At 38.4% G+C, this 21706-nt stretch overlaps 1 protein-coding gene across 4 annotated transcripts in view; it reads left to right on the forward strand.

The window, feature by feature from the left end:
* LOC126262474 (endoplasmic reticulum metallopeptidase 1-like) overlaps positions 1–21706 on the forward strand; it is a 254455-nt gene that overhangs the window by 71472 nt on the left and 161277 nt on the right. For all 4 annotated transcript variants that reach the window (XR_007546733.1, XM_049959136.1, XM_049959137.1 and 1 more), the window contains one exon: positions 17516–17647. Coding sequence is in view for 3 of the 4 variants with exons in the window: in XM_049959136.1 (XP_049815093.1) it covers positions 17516–17647 (132 nt within the window). In the remaining variant the exon portion in view is untranslated. The remainder of the gene's footprint in view (positions 1–17515; positions 17648–21706) is intronic.

Raw genomic sequence — 21706 nt, forward strand, 5'->3', positions numbered from 1 at the left:
TCTGAGGCAACAAGAGATCATCAATTTAGTATTGGAGGGAAGCGTGGAGGGTAAAAATCATAGAAGGAGACGAAGAAATGTATACTGTGAGCAGATTCAGAAGGATGTAGGCTGTAGTAGTAACTCGGAGATGAAGAAGCTTGCAAAGGATAGAGTAGCATGGAGAGCTGCATCACACCAGACACCTGAAGACCACAACAACAACAATAACAACAACAATAGTAATAATAATAATAACAAATATTCTCTCAAAAATAAAATTTCCTCTGGATTTGATGGTGTACCAGCAGAGTACTACTAAAGATTTGTTCCCATTGTCTTATCTGAAATATACAGGGTGTTTCAAAAAGAATATATGTATTTTGAATGCATATATTTCTTAAACTTTAAGACGTGTGAATATGAAACTTTACACACATATTTACGAACCTCTCAAGTTCAGATTACAGATGTTCAATGTGTCCTCCATCAGCGATGCAAACAATATCACAATGATACTCAAATTCCTCCCAAGCTCGGGCAAGCATGTCCTTTGTCACTGATGTTATGGCAGTACGGATCTGGTTCTTCAACTCTTCCAGGTTCTCTGGGAGTGGTGGTACATAAATGTTGTCTTTAACAAAACCCCACAGGAAGAAGTCAGAGGGTGTCAAATCCGGTGACTGTGAAGCCCAGCTGAGACATGCTAAATCACCAGCTCCTTGACAACCAATCCAACAGTTCGGTAGAGTTTCATTCAGGTATTCATGCACTTGGCGACTTCAGTGAGGGGGTACCCCGTCTTGTTGAAAAATGGAGTTGTCTTCATGCAGTTTTGTAACATACCGAGATACTGCTGACCGTTAACCATGTTTCCATCAAAGAAGAATGGGCTGTAAACAGATGATCGGGGTATCGCACTAAACACTTTGACTTGGGGTGAATGTTGTACATGTTCAATGGCTGCAAGTGGATTCTGTAGGCTCCAAATTCGAACATTGTATTTTTTTACCTGGAAAGTCACTTCATCACTGAACACAATGCATTGTGCGAAAGTGTTATCTTTGCTAATAGCATCAAGACTCTCGTTACAAAATGCCACACATTTGCGTTTGTTATCAGGATGCAGAGCTTGTAACAGCTGTAACTTGTACGGCTTCATAACCAACCGATGTCTCACGTGCCAATTGTTGTTGCAGGCAGTTGTAACTCCCAACTGGCATGATGAGTTGATTTTGGACTACATTGGAAAGCAGTTTGAATTCATGCAACATTTTCTTCATGAACACGAGGGTGGCCAGGACTTTTTCCTTTACATACACATCCTGTATCTAGAAACTGTGGTTACCATCTGCAAATGTTCCACCGATTCAGAGGATCAATTTGGTACCTCAGTCTGAAACATCTTTGCACTGTAATCACGGAATTGCATTTCGCAAACTCGAGATCACAAAATAATTTCTGCAGTGGAGTAGCCATTTTAAATGTATTATAGTTACCAAGCAAAACAGAAGACAACTGACGTCTAGCTATTAATATAAACCAGACTATGTATTCGTTTCTCCAATAACTGAACCGAGGCACAGCGATCGATAGTTTGAACAAAATAATACTTTGTAATAGGTATATTCTTTTTGAAATACCCTGTATAGTACATCTCTAACTCAAGGTATTTTTCTAAAAACAAAGATGATGTGACTTACCAAACGAAAGCGCTGGCACGTCGATAGACACACAAACAAACACAAACATACACACAAAATTCAAGCTTTCGCAACAAACTGTTGCCTCATCAGGAAAGAGGGAAGGAGAGGGAAAGACGAAAGGATGTGGGTTTTAAGGGAGAGGGTAAGGAGTCATTCCAATCCCGGGAGCAGAAAGACTTACCTTAGGGGGAAAAAAGGACGGGTATACACTCGCACACACACACACATATCCATCCACACATATACAGACACAAGCAGACATATTTAAAAACCTAAGGTATTTTTCATAAGAGATTGAAATACGTCATAAGTGATATCAATAACTACCATCAAACGGGGTGATTTCGGACAGTTTTGTCATTATTTTGATTGTAACTTTCATATATATTGTTAGATTAAATTTATTGTTATGGAAGTGGTAGGGTATATGTGTAACGAATAAAATATCCCAGAACCAGAAAGTGTATGTGTAGGTATATTTATCTGAGGAAGTTAAATAAAGTGTCCGAAGTCACCCCATTGACTGGGGTGATTTCGGACATGTGTGTTTTAAATCTCTGTGTGAAGTTACAGTATACAGAGGGCGAATTTGGACAGTTACTGCCTTTTTTTTAAAATTCTACATGCTTTTCATTTGATTTTGGTGACATTTTACACATTTTAAGGTAGCTCTTTGTTACGAATAAGTGATATGGATGATATAATGAATTTTATGTATTACAGATAAGTTTTTATTTTGCAAGAATTTAAATAAAATTTTTTTACAGTTCTTAACTGAAATATTAGACAGAAACAAACAAAGTAATTTAACTAAAAGGTCAAAATAATTTTTCTCACTCATCATTCTAAATTAAGCTGCAAACACTTTAAATAAACAATTGTCTTCGAGTCTAAAGAACATCTTCTCGAAAAATGAACATTCCTCCTTTCTCAACTGGTGTGGGAAGTATTCTTGAAATTTGCAATTTTTGTATTGTGTCTTCATCGAGGACATTAGGAAACACAAATATGTTTTTACTGTTCTCATGTCGGTGCAAAAATTTCACACTTACTTCCGTAGCACCAACATTTGTGGACACTCCAACATCCTGCCTTGTTTGCTCCCTGTTTCCACGTTTATATTTGTACTCTGCAACAAGAAAAGCCTCTTCTTTCAGCAGTAAAACTTCATTGGATGATATGTCGTTTTCACTTTCACTACTGCTAGAAGCACTGTCACTTGTTTCAGCTCTGTTTTCGTTTCCTTGAAAGTCTCGGCCAGTGATTGATTTTCCAGGTTGAACGTCTAGTTTGCGGCGGCGACAGCAGCGGGAGCTACCGAGCTTATTTGGAGGATAACGAATTTCTTTGAGCATTTCTTCAGAAGTGGAAGACCATGCGTCTGTGTTGCTTTGCTGGCTCTCCTTATTATCAGGCAATTTTTGTAAGACATGATCTGGATCAAAAGGGATTAGGCCCGTGGCGCGAAATTCACCCTTTATGTTTTCCTTGTAGTTTGCTGAACTCTTAGTCAGTGTCTGCTTCAGAAGAGATGGGAAGGCATCTTTGGAAACGGTCCCATGAGTGTGTTTCTTCCAATCAGCTAATACAGCTCGCCACGCTGCTTTCATTGGCCTGAAGAAGCTTACATCGAGTGGTTGGAGGAGGTGTGTGCTATTGGGGCGAAGGAGAATGAATGAACTATTGTTCTGCTCACACTCTTCAATAACATGTAAAGACACGTGACTAGATAAGTTGTCTCCAATCAAGACTGTTGGCCCGTTTTGCCTCTTCAAATAGGGCAAAGCGATTGTTAAGAACCAGTCCTCAAATACCGGCAGGTCAAACGATACACTTTTGTTCCTATTGAAACGGGTTCCTTTTGGTCCACCTTCTTGCCACGTGTCCCACAAATGCTCTGATTTGTAAAGAACATACAGAGGAAGCAGTTTACCATCAGCACTAGTTGCCATCATTATTGAGACACTAGATTTTGATGAGTCCATCACTTTTTCAGCATGCTTACTCCCTTGTTTCGTAATTATCTGCTGCTTGCCTGGATCATCTGAAATGTTGGTTTCATCATAGTTGATCATGTTGCTAGGAGGGAGATTTTCCAGCTTTGCCTTGATATTGGAGAAAAACATCTTAACAGTCTCTTTGTTCACTTCTGCACGAGCTCGTTTAATATTTTCACTTAAGCGAATGGAAAGATGTTGTGACTGTCATTTGAGGAATAAATGCACCCATTCTTCTCCTGGCAAATTATTATGAAATTTCTTCTCTTTTCGGCCAGATTTATCAAGGTAGCTTTTAACTTAATACCTAATATCCAATTTAGTGAAGGGAAATCCCCATTGTGCAGCCCTCAAGATACCTTGCTTCAACAATTCTTCTTCTTCTTCTTCTTCTTTATTTAGCACTGGCTGCCCTCCCATTTTTTTTTTTTATTTTTTTTTTTTTTCGGATGTGCTTCCTGCACTTTATTTTGTAGGGTTGATTTAGGTATACCATACAAATCACACACTTTTCTGTACAATAATTTACCACTCTGAATATCACGAACAGCTTTATCTAAAAGTTCCGGGTCATAATTACACCGTACTGTAGCACCTCTCCTGCTCTTATACATTCTTGACATCGTCTGAAATCACTCCACACAGTACACAGTTTTACAAAAACCATCGTTATTTTATAACCTTGCATGAGAAACTCGACAAACTTGTACAGAACTTGTCTCAATGCTGTTAGCTACTGAGCGCGTCGACAATAATGGTTACAATAACTTCCTGCTCGGTGCAACAATAGAATGTTTCCACTTTACGATAATGCATGGATTTTTAACACTGAGACTGTTTGTCAATTATTCACCTAGGGAAACAATTGACACAAAATAAAAGTTGTGGAAAGTGATAAATGCAATCTTGCGCTTAAAATAACTAACATTAAAATAAGTAACTCTTTGTTTCTATGCAGTGGCAAAGAGCAAATAAGCCATACTGTCCAAATTCGCCCCGGTGTCCGAAATCACCCCGTTTGACGGTACTGATCTTTTTGACTACTGACATCATTTTCCAAAATTTCTGAGAAGGTGTTGCATAGACTCACCAAATTTTACAAGCATTAAATTACACAAAACAGCAGCAGTTCATATTTACTGTGACCTGTATAAGCCATTTGACTGTGTGAATCACTATATTCTCATGGGTAAACTGATTTTTTATGGAATTGATGGTACAGCCAAACAATGGATGTCACATCTAACCAAAAGAATGTAGAAAGTTGTACTGAGTAAGTTGACCAATATAATCTGGGAATGTAATTCTGACCAGGGGGAGAAATCATTTATGGGGTTCCCCAAGACTCAAGCTTGATCCACTATTGCTCCTTATGCATGTAAATGATCTTCCTAATATGCAGCAAACAGAATTAGTTCTTTTTGCAGATGACACTGATATTGGAATCAATCCAAACACACATACGGTAATTGAAGAAATAGTAAACTATGTTCTTAAAACTGCCTTCGCTGGTTTTCTGTGAATGGCCTCACTGGATTTTAAAAAGACGTAACATATACAGTTCTGCTCATCCACAGGTACTTCGCAAATTATGAGTGTAAATCATTGTGAGGAAGCAGGAAACAGGGTGGAAACTTCAAAAAAAGGTATCCATATTGGTGAGAATTTAAACTGGAAAAAGCATGTCTTTGAACTCCAAAAGGCCGGCCACGGTGGTCTCGCGGTTAAGGCGCTCAGTCCGGAACCGCGCGACTGCTACGGTCGCAGGTTCAAATCCTGCCTCGGGCATGGATGTGTGTGATGTCCTTAGGTTAGTTAGGTTTAAGTAGTTCTAAGTTCTAGGGGACTGATGACCACAGATGTTAAGTCCCATAGTGCTCAGAGCCATTTGAACCATTCGAACTCCAAAAACAACTTACTTCAGCCACATTTTCACTTAGAAGCATTGCAAGTCGTGGGGAGAGACAAATCAGTAAGTTGACATATTTTTCATGTTTTCATTCAACAATGTAATGTGAAATAATGTTCAGGGTTATCTCATCTTTAAGAAAGGAAGTCTCCATTGGTCAAAAACATGCTGTAAGAATAATAAGTGGTGCTCACCCATGATCATCTTGTAGACATCTGTTTAAGAAGTTGTAATTCAATAGATAAAAAAATCTACTCACCAACCAGTGGCAGGAGAACACACATATAAAAAGTATTACTGTTTGCAAGCTTTTGGAGCCATTGGCCCCTTCATCTGGCAGAAGGATTGAAGGGAAGGAAGAGGGATGAAGGAAAAAGACTGGTGAGGTTTAAGAAAAGGGCTAGAGTTGAGAAAGTTGCCCAGAACCCTGAGTCAGTGGAGACTTACCGAATAGGATGAGAAGGAAAGACTGACTGTATTTTCAAAAAAAAATTATTGTTTTCATTGATATGTTTAAGTAGTTGGATGTTTTGTCTACTGCTTCACAGTGTATTTTTGTCTTCTTTAACTTTTGGGATAATTTCTTTTTCTCACCATACATCCTTTTACCCTCTTCAATATCCCCAGAGCTAGTTAACATATAAACTTGTACTGTGGTAGGTGCTTTCTTTTTATGTGTCTTGGCTACAGTAACACAGTCACAGTGTCACTCATTGTTTATAGGAGCTTGTTGCTGTGTTGTTCATATGAACTTGCCAAATTCCTATTTTTATTTTCATTTTTAGACCTACTTCTGTGTTACCCTTATTTGATATTGTGGTGATAACTGTGAACTTCAGCCTATCCATTTTTCTTTTTAAATTCTTTAACCTACGTACCAAATTAAGGGATCCAATGCCTCATATTCTAACTTCAAGAACATCAGTTTTGTCTTGGCAAACAGTGTAAAATCCAAGATGGAATAATTAGAATATTATGAAAAGGATTGGTTGCTACTCACCATATAGCGGAGTCACAGCAGGCCCAATAAAAAGACTGCTAAACAAACAAGCTTTTGGTCAAAAGCCCTTCTTCTGACATAGACAAGACATACAGTGGATATGTTGAGTCACAGAACAAAAGATGGCTAAACAAGTAAGTTTTTTGCAAAATGGCCTTCTGAATTCAATAAAACACACACACACACACACACACACACACACACACACACACACACAGATTTATATAGCAAGTAAGCTTTCGGCCAAAAGACATTCTTTTGATTTAGACAACATACAATCGCACACATTCATGCAAACATAACTCAAGAACATGTGATCACTGTCTGTGGCTTCCGAGGCGAGACTGGCCAGTTTGGTCTCGGCAGCTGGAGACAGTGATCACATGTTTTTGAGTTGCGTTTGTTTGTGTGTGTGTGTGCGTGTTTTATTGAATTCAGAACGCCATTTGGCAAAAAAACTTACTTGTTTGGCCATCTTTTGTTCTACGACTCAACATCTCCACTATATGGTGATTAGTAGTGTATGCTTTTCATAATATTGTCAGTTCTGTTTTTGAGATGCTGAATCATGGTAAGGTACAACAAAAAGACTGTTGGAAAGTTAACTTTTTGCCAACAAGGCTTTTGTCAAAAATAGACAGCATACACATGCTCACGCAAACGCAACTCACATACACATGAGCACAGTCTCTGGCAACTGGAGTCAGACTCAAGAGAGCGGACAATTTTCAGACAAATTAAGAAAACATTAAACGTATTTCCAACAGTGCTTTTGTTGTTCATTTCTACGACTCAGCATCTCCGCTATATGATGAGTATCAACTATCCGTTTCATTATATTTAAATACTATAGGTGTAGTTTCCTCTTGCTTTCTGCTGTTCGCAGTACCAACATAACAAGGCCTTGTTGGCTGATCTTATAAGGCCAAATCAATCAAACAGGCTGTTTTCCCTGCAACTACTGAAAAGGTTTGCTCCCCCCCCCACCCCCCACCCCCCACCCCTCCCCGCTCTCCTAGATAGAGTGGCCTCTCCATAGGTAGCTCTCTGGTGAGGTTGCACCCACTATGGTATTGCAAGTAGTGTCAGTGAGGAACACAAGTCACCTCACTTCAGCGAGGTCCATTATTAGTGGAGGATCAAAAAATTCTAGTATTGACCAAGGGGACTGAACCCCAAACACTTTTATCAGAGTCTGCCTGATAACTATTGATCCAACAAGCCAAATGCAATATGCTGGTCAGTGTATGTTGACATGTTATTTTGTTGTTTTCAATAGTAGTAAGCCAAAAAACCATATGGAATTCGAGCTCAACAATGTCGTGATGACATCCTTCAAAAGAAACAGATGACAATGAGCTCAGCCATGTCCTTCATTAGTTACAGAACTTTATCAGTTTCCATCATATTTGGGTTCACTGAGTGATAAAGCATTAAAACACACCGTGCATATGACTATATTGTTTCTCCCTGGTGTTGGACTCTGTCCTTCAGTTGTTTTTCGACTATGCTGAACATATGTTTTAATGTTCTCTTAATTTCTGTCTGAACTTTGTGTGTTCTCTTGAACTCTTTCTCATTGTTGAACTGTTTTTCATTGTTCTCAAACCACTGCTGAGCTATTCTATGTAAAGCCAGTGAGATCATCAGTTTGATTGGATTTCTGTTTTTGGCTGCTGGCACATCTCTGATGATATGAAGTGTGTTGCTGCACTGAGGTGAAGTCTTTTGACTGACTGTTATAAACAATGTGCACGTTACAAGAGTAATACTTTGTGGTGTGGGCAGTCATGGTGACTGTGACTTGGTCTACATTTTTCTTCAGTTTGATAGCTGCTTCTGCTTTTACTAACAGAATTTATATCCACATGCAGTATTGTGGAAGTGTGACTGTTTGATGCCACACACTGTAGGAGACATAAATTTGCAATTTTGTTTTAACTAAAATTGGAGGGGGTGTACTATGTTTGTAATTTAAAATACAAGCAAGATTGCGCTGGTAGGTCAGTGCAGAGCTGCATCACTCCCAGTAGAAAAGCAGTTTTATAATAACACGTTGTGTAAAAAACATTTGATGAAGGGCATCCTGTGTGTGAAGTGCAACTTCTGGTTACATGAGAGGTGTGCAAACATAAACCTGAAGTTCGTAAATGACAATATTTGTTGGACCTATGGTGATTGTGTGCGTGACGAACATGAAGATCTTCTCAACATGGGACACACAAAAAACGAAATTACCAAGTTATTAAATAGTGATATTGAAACCCTCAAGAAAGAAACAACGTTCCTGAAACAAGAAAACCAAAAACTCTTTAAGTGGAAAATGTTTGTGTCTAGTGAAAACAGTGAAACAGTGGTGGAAAATAGCCACAAAAACAGTCGATATTGTTAAACATGATTTGCAAACCAAAAAAAGAGTTCTTTATGATGAAACAAACATAATATCGAACTCGGAATATGTCGACACTACTAATAAATTTACGTGGACTACAGTAAAGCCCAAAAACAGAATACGAAACCATCAAGTAAGTAAAAAACCAAAACAGAGCACTAGAAACGGTGCACCAATTACATCGAATAAGTTTTCAGCACTAGACTCAGCCAGTGAAACAGTGAATAGTGTAAACAAAAGTAAATATAACAAATCCTCTGATAAAGGCCGAAACAATAAAAGTCTAATGCCTGGAAGCACAAAAAAGTTATTACAGCTACAGAAAAAGCCTTTCAGCTCCCCTTCATCAAGCTATACACAATGACTATCCTGTATTCGCAATAGTTAAACCTGGAGCTACATTAAGTGCTGTAGTTGAGAATTTATCAGAAACAAACAGTCTAAAAAAAGATGAGCAAGTTGTAATCATTGGCGGTGCCAATGGTTTTAACAAAAATGAGAGCAAGTCAGCACTCGCAGTTTACAAGAAGTTATTGCCTAATAAACCTACCAGTGCGACATGATCTCCCGCAGTGGTCGTGTATTAATACAGAAATTGAGTGCTGTAATTTAGAACTGCAGAAACTATGTAAAAAAACTAAATCATGTGCACTTGCTAGACATAAGCAAACTGAAACGTCAAAACATACCAGTCACGGACTTCACTTAAACAGAAATGGAAAGCTCAAGTTAGTGAACCAGATAATGAAACATTGTAAGGAGCTGCATGAAACCATGCACCCAATCATCTTAGATTATAATCTCAAGTTTTTTTAGGCTCAGTTTCAAGCAACATGATTTTGCTGAACTAGACCCCTTGGATTGGAAAGAACCCTGTTCACATGCCGCAGAAACCGACTTGGAAGTGAGTAAATTATCATTACAGTGCAGTGTTAAAGACTTGTGTAATAATTCGACTGATTCAGAATACCGTATCACAAAGTGTTGTAAAATATCAGTGCCCTTTAGGATAATGCATCTAGGAATAAACTTAGTTTTCTGCAAGTATTTGTGGATGAGAATTCACCACACCTGTTAGTAATTACAGAACATGGACTAAAAGACAATGAAATTGAGTATCACAAATTAGATGGTTATGTGTTAGCAGATAGTTACTGCAGACGACAACAACACAAAGGGGGTGGGGTGGCAATATTTGTAAATGAACATCATTCATTTAAGGAAATCTCATTTGTTGAACAATACTGCAAAGAAGGAACCATTGAAAAGGCTGGTGTTGTGGTCCAGATAAACACTCATTCAAGCAGGTTTGCTAAACATAAAGTTATTGATATGTACCACCCACCAAATACAGATGTGCTGTGCTATCTTGATAGACTTAACAGGGCAATTAGACAAACGGGCCCCACTGACCTTAGTGTAGTTGGAGACTTAAATATTGATGCAAACTCCTGTAGTATAACCTATCTGAAAATAACAGGTATATTAAACGCATATAATCTCACAAGTATAGTGAACTCTGACACTAGAGTACCGTAGTTACTCGAATCTAAGCTGCACTTGAAAAATGAGACTTGAAATCAAGGAAAAAAATGTTCCCCAATCTACACTGCACCTGAAAGTGGAGACTCGAAATTCAGGGGGAGAGAAAAGTTTTAGACCTCACCTCCAAATCGAAACGAAGTTGGTCCATTGTAACATGAGACACAATTTAGGTCGAATGGATGAAGATACAGCTACAGTAGTTTGGTTCGAGTTGTAAGCTTAGCATTTAAGCTTTACCAGGTAGGCATTGCTATGTGTCAGGCGCTCCATCCGTATATTTTTCACGTGCTTCATCCGGTTTGAATCGATTGCTTATTTTGCTTCGATTTGATACGTGCCGTTCTCTTCCATATAGGTGTTTGCGTCACTCTAAGCTGAAAATGCGTTATTGTACTGTGTCATGCATTGTTTGTCGCATTCTGATAATGAGTGTTGACGATCTGTCGCCGCTTGCAGCATGGCTTGCTTTTATGCGCGCTACTGCCGCTTACAATTAAAAAAAAAAGAGAGGAATTGTGTCATTAGCAAAATAATGGCAAGACTCTGCTATTTAATAGACTGCGTATGATAGATGATGTTCTGAACAAGAGTTTAGAGAAAATTTTTCTCTGTTTGAAATGTTTGCATACTCCTCTTTAGTACATTACATTCTGCACAGAAATTAGTTATCTTAGCTTTAAAAATCTAGTCAGTTGCCATGCTTAATTTCTGACTGTACCACTATTCAGCATAAGAATAATATGGATATAAACATGACATGATACGTATATTCTACCACATTTGCGGTTGTCTCACTCTAGTTTCGTAGTTTATTAGGCAGACAGGATTTAAGTGAGATAGCAGCAAACACAAAAGAATACATGGCATAATGTTTACATTTGTATCATTCTTATGGTGAAGAGAATACTGCATGGGATTCACAATTCATAAAAGTTCCTATTAGCAATCATCTCTTGTCACAGGTAGGAAAAAATTCTGAACATAGAGTTGGCATCACAAACAGTATTGCCAGTTGGATTTTCGTAGCAGATTTTTAGTGATGACTTCAAATGCAATGTTTGTGTTGTTGTTGTCCATAGACTGGTTTGATGCAGCTCTCCACACTTTTCTATCCTGTGCAGTGCAGAGTAGCAACCCTTATAAAAAAAGAATGAAAATAACTTAGAAGTTAAACACTGAAATTTAAAACAAAATTTTATTAGGTTTGTGATACATCTTATACGAAATGTTTAAAATATCAGTCATGATTCTGAATCACTATCACTCCATTCTTTATTGCTCATTTCTTCATACAGAGCATCGTCCTCCGTAGCATTTAGTGCATTGGATATTGAACATTTTTAAAATACTTGTTGCACAGTCTGATTTGGAACACACTTCCATGCATCATAAATCCATTGGCGCACTTGCGCGTTTTACACGTCCTGTTAGTGTCAGTTGTCTGTCGCTTTTCGAAAGCCAGTCTGTTTACATGCGTTTATGCTTGTCCTTAAATGGTTTATTCAAACAGACGTCAAGTGGTTGCAGAATTGACATCATCCTGCCTGGAATTACTGCTAAGTCCGTTTTGCTTTCCCCTAATTTTCGTTTTACTGCAGATGTTGTATGGCCTGCTTACGCATCTAATACCAACATACTGCGTAAACCAAGCATTGTGCCAGGACGACGATTCCACACACGCCTAATTTATTCCAGCATCATGTCCTCCAAAAACCACGCAGTTTCGTTTACTCGTACAATTACAGTTTTTGGAAACACTTCCGATTTCGGTAAAGTTTTTCGCTTGAAAACTATGAATGGGGTTAATTTACGTCCACCTTCTGTGCAAGCCAGCATTACGGACATCTGCTGTTTTTCACCCCCTGATGTAAGAACACTTGTCTTTCTTTCCTTTGGCGTCAACCGTATAATATGACAGCATGTCAAAATATAAGGGAGTTTGGTCATCATTTCCTATCTGACCAAGAAGGTACTGCATTGCTTTTCTGTGCGCCGCCTGATTATGAAGTGCTGAAATTCCACAAGTTTTCCTTTTTTCGGCAGCTTCTGTACAACTGAAGTTCGCCTCCGAAGTGAAAAACCCCAGCGTTTCAACAGACAAATAAAGCTGTGACTAGCCTTAAAATTTTCGATATTTTGCTTTCTAGCAATTTCATGTACCTTAATTTTTAATTCACGGGCAGGAATTTCTGACGCTGTTGCTTAACAAATTCATTTAAAATCACGTCCAGTGCAAGATATCGGCTGTACTTTGGCTCACTAAATGCTTTCCTGCTACTTGAACATTCAAATAATTTGTCTCTCTGCAGTTGCCATCGCCTGACATTGCTCTCATCAATCCCGTATCGCAGACCTGCAGCACGATCCAAAAAAAAAAAAAAAAATAACTCCCCTCTTGAATTTCGCACTATAATGAAATCGCTTCGTTATGGTTCACTAACACCAACAAGCACTTCACAAACTTTCATGAAGCAATACGTGCCGCTACTATACAGGGGCGATGTTCTTGAGGACAATATTATGGAAATGGAAGAGGATGTAGATGAAAATGAAATGGGAGATATGATACTGCGTGAAGAGTTTGACAGAGCACTGAAAGACCTAAGTCGAAACAAGGCCCCGGGAGTAGACAACAATTAGAATTACTGACAGCCTTGGGAGAGCCAGTCCTGACAAAACTCTACCATCCGGTGAGGAAGATGTATGAGACAGGCTAAATTCCCTCAGACTTCAAGAAGAATATAATAATTCCAATACTAAAGAAAGCAAGTGTTGACAGATGTGAAAATTACCGAACCACCAGTTTAATAAGTCACAGCTGCAAAATACTAATGTGAATTCTTTACAGACAAATGGAAAAACTGGTAGAAGCGGACCTTGGGGAAGATCAGTTTGGATTCCGTAGAAATATGGGAACACGTGAGGCAACAGTGACCCTATGACTTATCTTAGAAGAAAGATTAAGGAAAGGCAAACCTATGTTTCTAGCATTTGTAGACTTGGAGAAAGCTTTTGACAATGTTGACTGGAATACTCTCTTTCAAATTCTGGTGGTGGCAGGGGAAAAATACAGGGAGCGAAAGGCTATTTACAATTTGTACAGAAACCAAATGGAAATTATAAGAGTCGAAGAACATGAAAGGGAAGCAGTGGTTGGGAAGGGAGTGAGACAGTGTTGTAGCCTCTCTCCGAAGCTATTCAATCTGTATATTGAGCAATCAGTAAAGGAACCAAAAGAAAAGTTCGAAGTAGGCATTAAAATCCATGGAGAAGAAATAAAAGCTTTGATGTTCGCTGATGACATTGTAATTCTGTCAGAGACAGCAAAGGACTTGCAAGAGCAGTTGAACAGAATGGACAGTGTCTTTGAAAGGAGGGTATAAGATGAACAGCAACAAAAGCAAAACGAGGATAATGGAATGTAGTCGAATTAAGTCGGGTGATGCTGTGGGAATTAGATTAGGAAATGAGACACTTAAAGTAGTAAAGGAGTTTTGCTATTTGGGGAGCAAAATAACTGATGATGGTCAAAGTAGAGAGGATATAAAATGTAGACTGGCAATGGCAAGGAAAGCGTTTCTGAAGAAGAGAAATTTCTTAACATCGAGTATTGATTTAAGTGTCAGGAAGTCGTTTCTGAAAGTATTTGTATAGAGCGTAGCTATGTATGGAAGTGAAACATGGACGATAAATAGTTTAGACAAGAAGAGAATAGAAGCTTTCGAAATGTGGTGCTAGAGAAGAATGATGAAGATTAGATGGGTAGATCACATAACTAATGAGGAGGTATTGAATAGAATTGGGGAGAAGAGGAGTTTGTCGCACAACTTGACTAGATGAAGGGATCAGTTGGTAGGACATGTTCTGAGGCATCAAGGGATCTCCAATTTAGTACTGGAGGGCAGCGTGGAGGGTAAAAATCATAGAGGGAGACCAAGAAATGAATAGACTGAGCAGATTCAGAAGGATGTAGGCTGCAGTGGGTACTGGGAGATGATGAAGCTTGCACAGGATAGAGTAGCATGGAGAGCTGCATCAAACCAGTCTCAGGACTGAAGACAACAACAACAACAACAACAACAACAACATCAACTTGAAATCTTAATGAGCCCCAGCATATCAACTCGTGCAACAATCCTAAAGCATTGTGCATTGTTGGTATTTTTGTTTAAAGAAATTTATTATTGTAGCTACGAATTTGAAAGGCTGCTACATTCGAAGATGAACAATACGGAATTTCTATTTACTTCTTTGGATGATATATGGAAATGCAGTAGTCAAAACTTGAGGCAGAGAAAAAAAAGCTCATCTTCTACCTTTTTTTTTTTAAATTTATTTACTGACGCAGAGGTTTTTCGCCAATATTTATCTTCGTGCCTGCAAAGCATGCCTGTGTATCAATACATATATTTGACGGAATAAGTTAGTTGGGGCAGCACCTACCAACATTTTTCAGAACTTCCGATTACTTTGCATTCGATTCTAAGCCGCAGGCGGTTTCCAAATGAAGTATGTCATTTATTCAATAAGCGTTTTATCTCTCCTTTTTGACCAATCAGCACCTATTGTAGATCTGCAGGCTGGCACACCAAATGAGGTCACGGATGGTATAGAGCTCGAATTTATGGAGCTGAATCAACAGGAAATATTTAACCCAATGCAAAAGCTAAAGAACAAGCATTCATCCGGATTGGATGGGGTATCTCAATTGTGGTGCTAAAGAAATGTACCAATGAAATAACTAAACCCCTTACCTATCTTTTCAACTGTAGTATTAGTGAAAGCATATATATAAATGCCTTAAAAATAAGTGTAATTCAGCCAATCCATAAGAATGGAAGTAAAGAAGTAGTATCAAATTATAGACCGATATTGCTAATCCCTACCTTCAGTAAAATATTTGAAACAGTAATCCTATCACAACTCACAACATTTTTCTCAAGACACAAAATGCTTACCGAATCGCAGCATGGGTTTAGGAAAGACCCAAGCACGACCACTGCTGTTACCAGTTTCTTCCATGAAGTATATAGCAATATAGAATGCGGTATGCATACAGCCAGAATATTCCTTGACCTGAGCAAAGCTTTTGAATCAGTAAACCATGAGCTTCTCTTAAAAAAAAAAAAAAAACTGCGCGCGTACAATATCAGTGATGCATCAATGAAACTTCTATTCACCTATTTGGTGAATCAGAAACAGTGTACCAAACTTACACATCAAATTGACAATAAGGTCTTCACCTTTAAATCCATAAGTGAACAGTGACACAGGGAGTCCCTCAAGGCTTAATTATTGGACCTTTCCTCTTTTTAGCGTATATTAATGACATTGTACACCCCATTAACTCGCACATTGTAAATTATGCTGATGACTCCTCAGTTTTATTTCATGGCAAAGACTGTGAGGAACTGAAATTCTCAGCAAGTAATGGGATACTACAGTTAAATTCATATTTTCCTGCACAAGGATTAAAGGTCAATGCAAATAAATCCCAGATGCTAATATTTACAACTGACAGCTCACACCACTCATGCATAAACGAGGGTATTATTGGACTGGATGATTATGAAAATCAATACAGCTAGAGAGAGAGAGAGAGAGAGAGAGAGAGAGAGAGTGTGTGTGTGTGTGTGTGTGTGTGTGTGTGTGTGTGTGTGTGTTTGGTGAGGGGGGGGGGGGGGGGGGAAGGTTGAGCACTTAAGATAGACACACAGACTGCCATGCCTCTCCATACGAAATTGAGTAGATGGTAAGTGCATTGTACAAAATGACATCTCCCACACCACAGAGCAAATGTTATGAATAAAAATATTCAACAGGAAACATTTCATTGTTTGTTACTTTGTCAAAAAATCGATATGGTAAGACTTGGGATGTGTGAAAATACAGGTTAATTCTTACAGTAAAATAAAAACAGCAAGCAGCCCCTGTTCATTATTCTATTTATTAGGAAGAAATAGCACCATTGCCTGTTTAGAACTAACGAGTTCATCCCCAGACACATTTAAAATTACATTATGCTGTAAAAATTAGGTATACAGCATAACAAAATTACAAATGTGAGCCTGAACTCGAAACCATAATGGCACTATTTGTTCTAACAAATAGAATTATCAACAATGTATGGTTGCTGTAAATTCACTAGCTCAGCCTCCTGAACTGAATTCTACATAGCATGCATGGCACACTCTTGAGAATTGTGTTACCTCTTGCAGTCCTCACTCTACCTGTACTGGGCTGGCAGCAGTTCTACAAGGAGAGAGGTATTCAATTGCCATAGAGCTTCTGGACCGCATTGTTAACAGCCTTACACATTGTTGTATTGCTACATAAGTAATCATAATGTGTTACTTTACATGGACCTGCTGATACATCCAGTTTCATATCTTTCAACATTTTTCAAAATTTAAACTAAATTGCTTGTCTAGAAGTGTGTTTTTCTCTATTTATGCCAGTTTGTGTATTATATTCTTTGGCTAAGTATGTTTGTTACTCTTCCATGATTTATGAGAACCAGTGTTCATAAGGAAACTTGACAGATATGTGATAGAAATTTCATTATATGGAGTTAATATGTTCTTTATTTATGTCTACCATCCAAATATGAAGAGTCCTTCACTACCAAAGTTGCTGCCTTCTGCATTGTGTCCCTGACCAATAAAGTGAAAAGTCAAGAAATCCAGAGCTAAGAACATCACTGAATTATATGAGTTGTAGTTGAGACCCCTCACTTTAATCCAAATCAGAGAACCCAGATATATTTTATATTCAGTACTGCAAATAGTCATCTTTTCCATTGCCCTGTTAACAACACCAACATTCTTCACACTGTCTGAAAGCCTTAGATTGAAAATGACATGTTTAAACTGTTAATTAAATAGGCTAAGTTCTTGCTTCTCAGTTGTCTTCCAAATGGGCAATGATTTACCAGTAATGTCTTACCTATCTGTTTGGAAATATACTTGGGCATTTGCATATTTCCAGGGAGCCCATGGATTTATCAGTCAGCATCAGTGGGCTTCTGAAGTCAAAGCATTTATAAACTTGGAAGCAGCAGGTTCAGGAGGAAAGGAAATTTTATTCCAGACTGGACCAAAGAATCCTTGGCTTCTAAAGGTAAGAGTACACTTTATAACCACACCTTTAACCCTCAGATTTTGTTCTACCTTTTGTATTTTTTGTTATTGCAGTGATTGATGTTTGGATGGTTATTAGGAAACTACAGTTTTATTGATGTCTTCTTGAGTGTTTGTGGGACATTGAGGGTGGCTTCTTACTTCTATGATATTAATGAAGGCAAGAACTCTACTGTCTTAATAGTGTTATCTGTTACTCTCATTAATTTACACTACTGTCAATCTAAGAAGGTAGCTCTTATTTGATTATTTGAATAGTTATTTCTCTTAATGTTTTTAACCCTATGTGCTAGACTTGATTAAATTTCTCTGTTATTAAATTGAAGCTGATATACAAGTACAGACTAAATTCTCTTATTGTAAAATAATTATCACACCTCAGCATCTGTTTAAAAATGTGTTACCTTATGCGATAGACTTAAGTGAGAGGTTAATATTTCCCCAGACCCTTTGTCAGCCACTGACACATAATGAATAATTACAGGCTGTGCTATGCAAATCACCAGTTCAGTTCCCATCTTTTGCAAGTATTTATCATTTAAATTTGTAGTTTTTGGAAGTTCTGGGATTACTTATTCATGGTATAGTTTAATTAGCTAGGACATTCCAAGTTTCTCCAGATGCAGGAAGTTCAGTTCCACATGTACTTTTGTGTGTGCTCAATAAACACTCTTTCAGTGTGAAGTCTTAGTTTTGTTGATGGGTCTGTTCTTACAACTAGTACTTTATTTCGGATTCTACATGATGCAGTTTTGTGGAGAGGCTAGGTATCTCTGACATCAATGCTACTGTTGCTGCAATAAGGCTATGCAAACACTGTAGCCTTCACAAACAGAAATCCAAGTACAAACAATGCATTCTGCATGTGGCTTGCATTGTCAGTGAATGGTACAAAACCATGCAACTTGTGTTCAAAGAAAGACTGAACTTTTGAAATAGCGTGCTGACTAGCAGAGGTGGTGCACTGCGGTTACTATGCACGCCTAGTGGCAAGTCTGCACAACAAACTGCTGTTAGCCTTGTTTCGCTGTGACTGTTGGTTGTTGCTACAACTGCTGAAGTGAGCACACGCACAAACTCTTTGTCAGATTAGTGACAAAGCATCAATGAAAGAGTTTGAAGGACAGCATGTGTGTGTGAAATTTTACTACAAACTTGCTGCAACTTTTACAGATACATTTTGACTGGTTTGCAAGCATATGGTCAGCACCGTATTAGTTGCACGCAGAGCTATGAGTATTTTAAGCATTTTGCACAAGGCAGAATGCTGGTAATTGAGGATCACAGGCCTATACGATCTTCCACATCAACAGATGATGACCATGTTGAGAAAGATTGTGCTGTGATTCTTTGAAATTGTTGTTTAACTGTTCAAGAAGCTGGTGGATAAGTGGGCATCAGCATAGGATCATGCCATCAAATTGTGAGTGAAAAATATGTGATGTATCATGTCAGTGCAAAATTAATGCCATGTTTGTTGACTGGCAATTAGAAACAGATCCATGTTGAAATTAGCCAGGAACTGCTTGCCACTGCAAATGACAGTGAAAACATCCTTGAGAACATCATAACTTGAGAAAAGGGTTTATGGCTATGATGTTGAAATGAAGATGCAGCCATTGCAGTGAGAGGGCAAAGGGCTTCCTCATCCAAAAAAAAGCACATATGAGTTGGTCAAAGGTCAAGGTGAGGTTGGCTGTGTTTTTTGACTACAAAGGCACTGTCCATCAGCAATTTGTACCACCTAGTCAGATGGTAAACAAGGAAGTCAACCAGGAAATTTTAGCACATTTGTGGAATATGTGCACAGGAAGAGGGTTGAATTGTGTGCAAAAACCAGACTCACAACTATCTGCTGGTCCATGCACCACTCTTTGTCCATACTATCTGCCTAACCATCCTACTCCCATTGTGACTGTCTTCCCTATTCTGTGGACACAGATCCAGCAGATTTTCCTGTTTGGCAAACATAAAATCACATTGAAAGCACATCATTTCCAAACCCTAGAGGAGATTCAGGGCAGTGTGATGAGATCTACGTAACATCTCACAAAGTGCAATCTGAGAGGCTTCCAAAGATGGAAAAATTGTTGGGAATGGTGTATTGCCAGTGGAGGGGACTACTTTGAGGAGGGACGGTGCTTAAATTGTAGCATGATGACCATATTTCTTTTATTTTTTATGTATTTTTACAAACCTTATACATAAATAAGATGCATATCATGCATACAGCATGGTTTTTGGGAGACACTGGCCAGGATTCGATGAAGTGACTAAAAGGAGTTGACTGTGTTGCTTAAATAAAATTGTTAGGGTAAAATGGTGTGTCTTTTCAATCTGTCCTTAGACTTGGACAGCATAGCCCAACAGTGGTTGAGAACAATGAAAAAGAGTTCAAGAGACAGGACAAATTTCAGACAGAAATTTAGAAAACATTGAAACATAAGGTGATTATCAGCAGCGGGTCAGCATAGACAAAAAACAACTAAAGAACAGAGCCTAACACCAGGAATTCTAGTGCTTTGTCATACAATGAACTGAAATATGATGAAAATTGACAGAGTTTCACAACTAATGAAGGATGTGACTGAGCTCATCTTCAAATGCTTCTTTTGAAGTGTATCAACTCCACAGTGCACTTCATCAGATAGTGCCAGCACATTGAGACAATGCACCAGAAAGAGTATGCTGAAACATATCTGACAATCTTCTGAATGCAACCACTGTCATGGAATCCTATATGTACTTCACATTGTTAATACAGTAATAAGTCAGAGAAAAGAGAGGAGCGTTTATGACATCTCTTAATGTTGAATCCAGAGGGTCAGAAGTATCAGTGTTGAATGATGAGCTCAGCCAGATGGGAGTAACATTGCTAATTCAATAAGAGGTTCATTGGTCATTGGCACTGATCTCTGCAAGACAGGCTTACATTGAGGAATATAAATCTCAGTTTTATGCTGCAACTATCAGGCAACATCCAAAGTTCTTGATGATACAGATTGTAATGGTACTTGAATTACGTAACCATTATGGTACCTCACCTGAACCTCTCGATACCAGCTATATTCTACTGTGTTTCTGTTAACTACTTAACATATTTCTGAGACAATATTCAGATTTGATTTCATTTGTGATACATCAATATGTGTCACAAATGAAATCAAATCTGAATATTGTCTTAGAAATATGTTAAGTAGTTAACAGAAACACAGTAGAATATAGCTGGTATCGAGAGGTTCAGGTGAGGTACCATAATGGTTACGTAATTCAAGTACCATTACAAGATGCAACCATCTTCCATGCCAATTCAGTTGCCATCCACAAAAATGGACATTTAGAGAACTGAGGGCAACATGCAGGTATGTTTCCATTGTGGACATCTGGGAATGTCTTATGCTACTGTAAAGAAAGAAGGAGAATTTTTGCCAAATATAATGCTTCAAATCTTCAGACAATAGGGCCATTTTATGTACACTAGGTGACTGCAGATGACTACAGCTTACCTGTGGGATGAAACCCATTGCTGTACCCTTGGCGAGATCACTCTCCAATATGCCACAGTCATCCCCATTTTAGCTTAGAGTCTCCAGCTGCTCTCGTGGCAGTCAAAATTAAGAAAACTAAATGATGTAACGATCTATAGAGGTGAGGATGCTGAAGATACTGCAGCTGGCTAGATCTTGCTGTAATCACACCATACTATTTTCGTTCAAGAATAGGATCTTTTTGCAGTCAACTTATTTCAGAACTGAATCAGTTATGTGGACAGTTGTAGTAGGTGATTCAAGATAAAACTTTATCACTTCAATGAAAAATGGAACATCAAATACAGGAGCAAGTGCCTGCCAGCATGATACAGTGAGTAGAGTAATCAGTGAGACCCAACATTGAGGGACACAGGTACCTGTATTTAGCCCCATGTGTAAAGGTCATTAGCTTTACAGAACTCTCACAGGTTTCCTGTGCTGTCATCAGTTCAAAGACATGGTCTTTGAGTCAAACTCATGTTTGTTTAATGATGATCTGCCTGACTGCA

The sequence above is a fragment of the Schistocerca nitens genome, chromosome 6 (assembly GCF_023898315.1).
Source record: "Schistocerca nitens isolate TAMUIC-IGC-003100 chromosome 6, iqSchNite1.1, whole genome shotgun sequence".
Lineage (NCBI taxonomy): Eukaryota > Metazoa > Arthropoda > Insecta > Orthoptera > Acrididae > Schistocerca > Schistocerca nitens.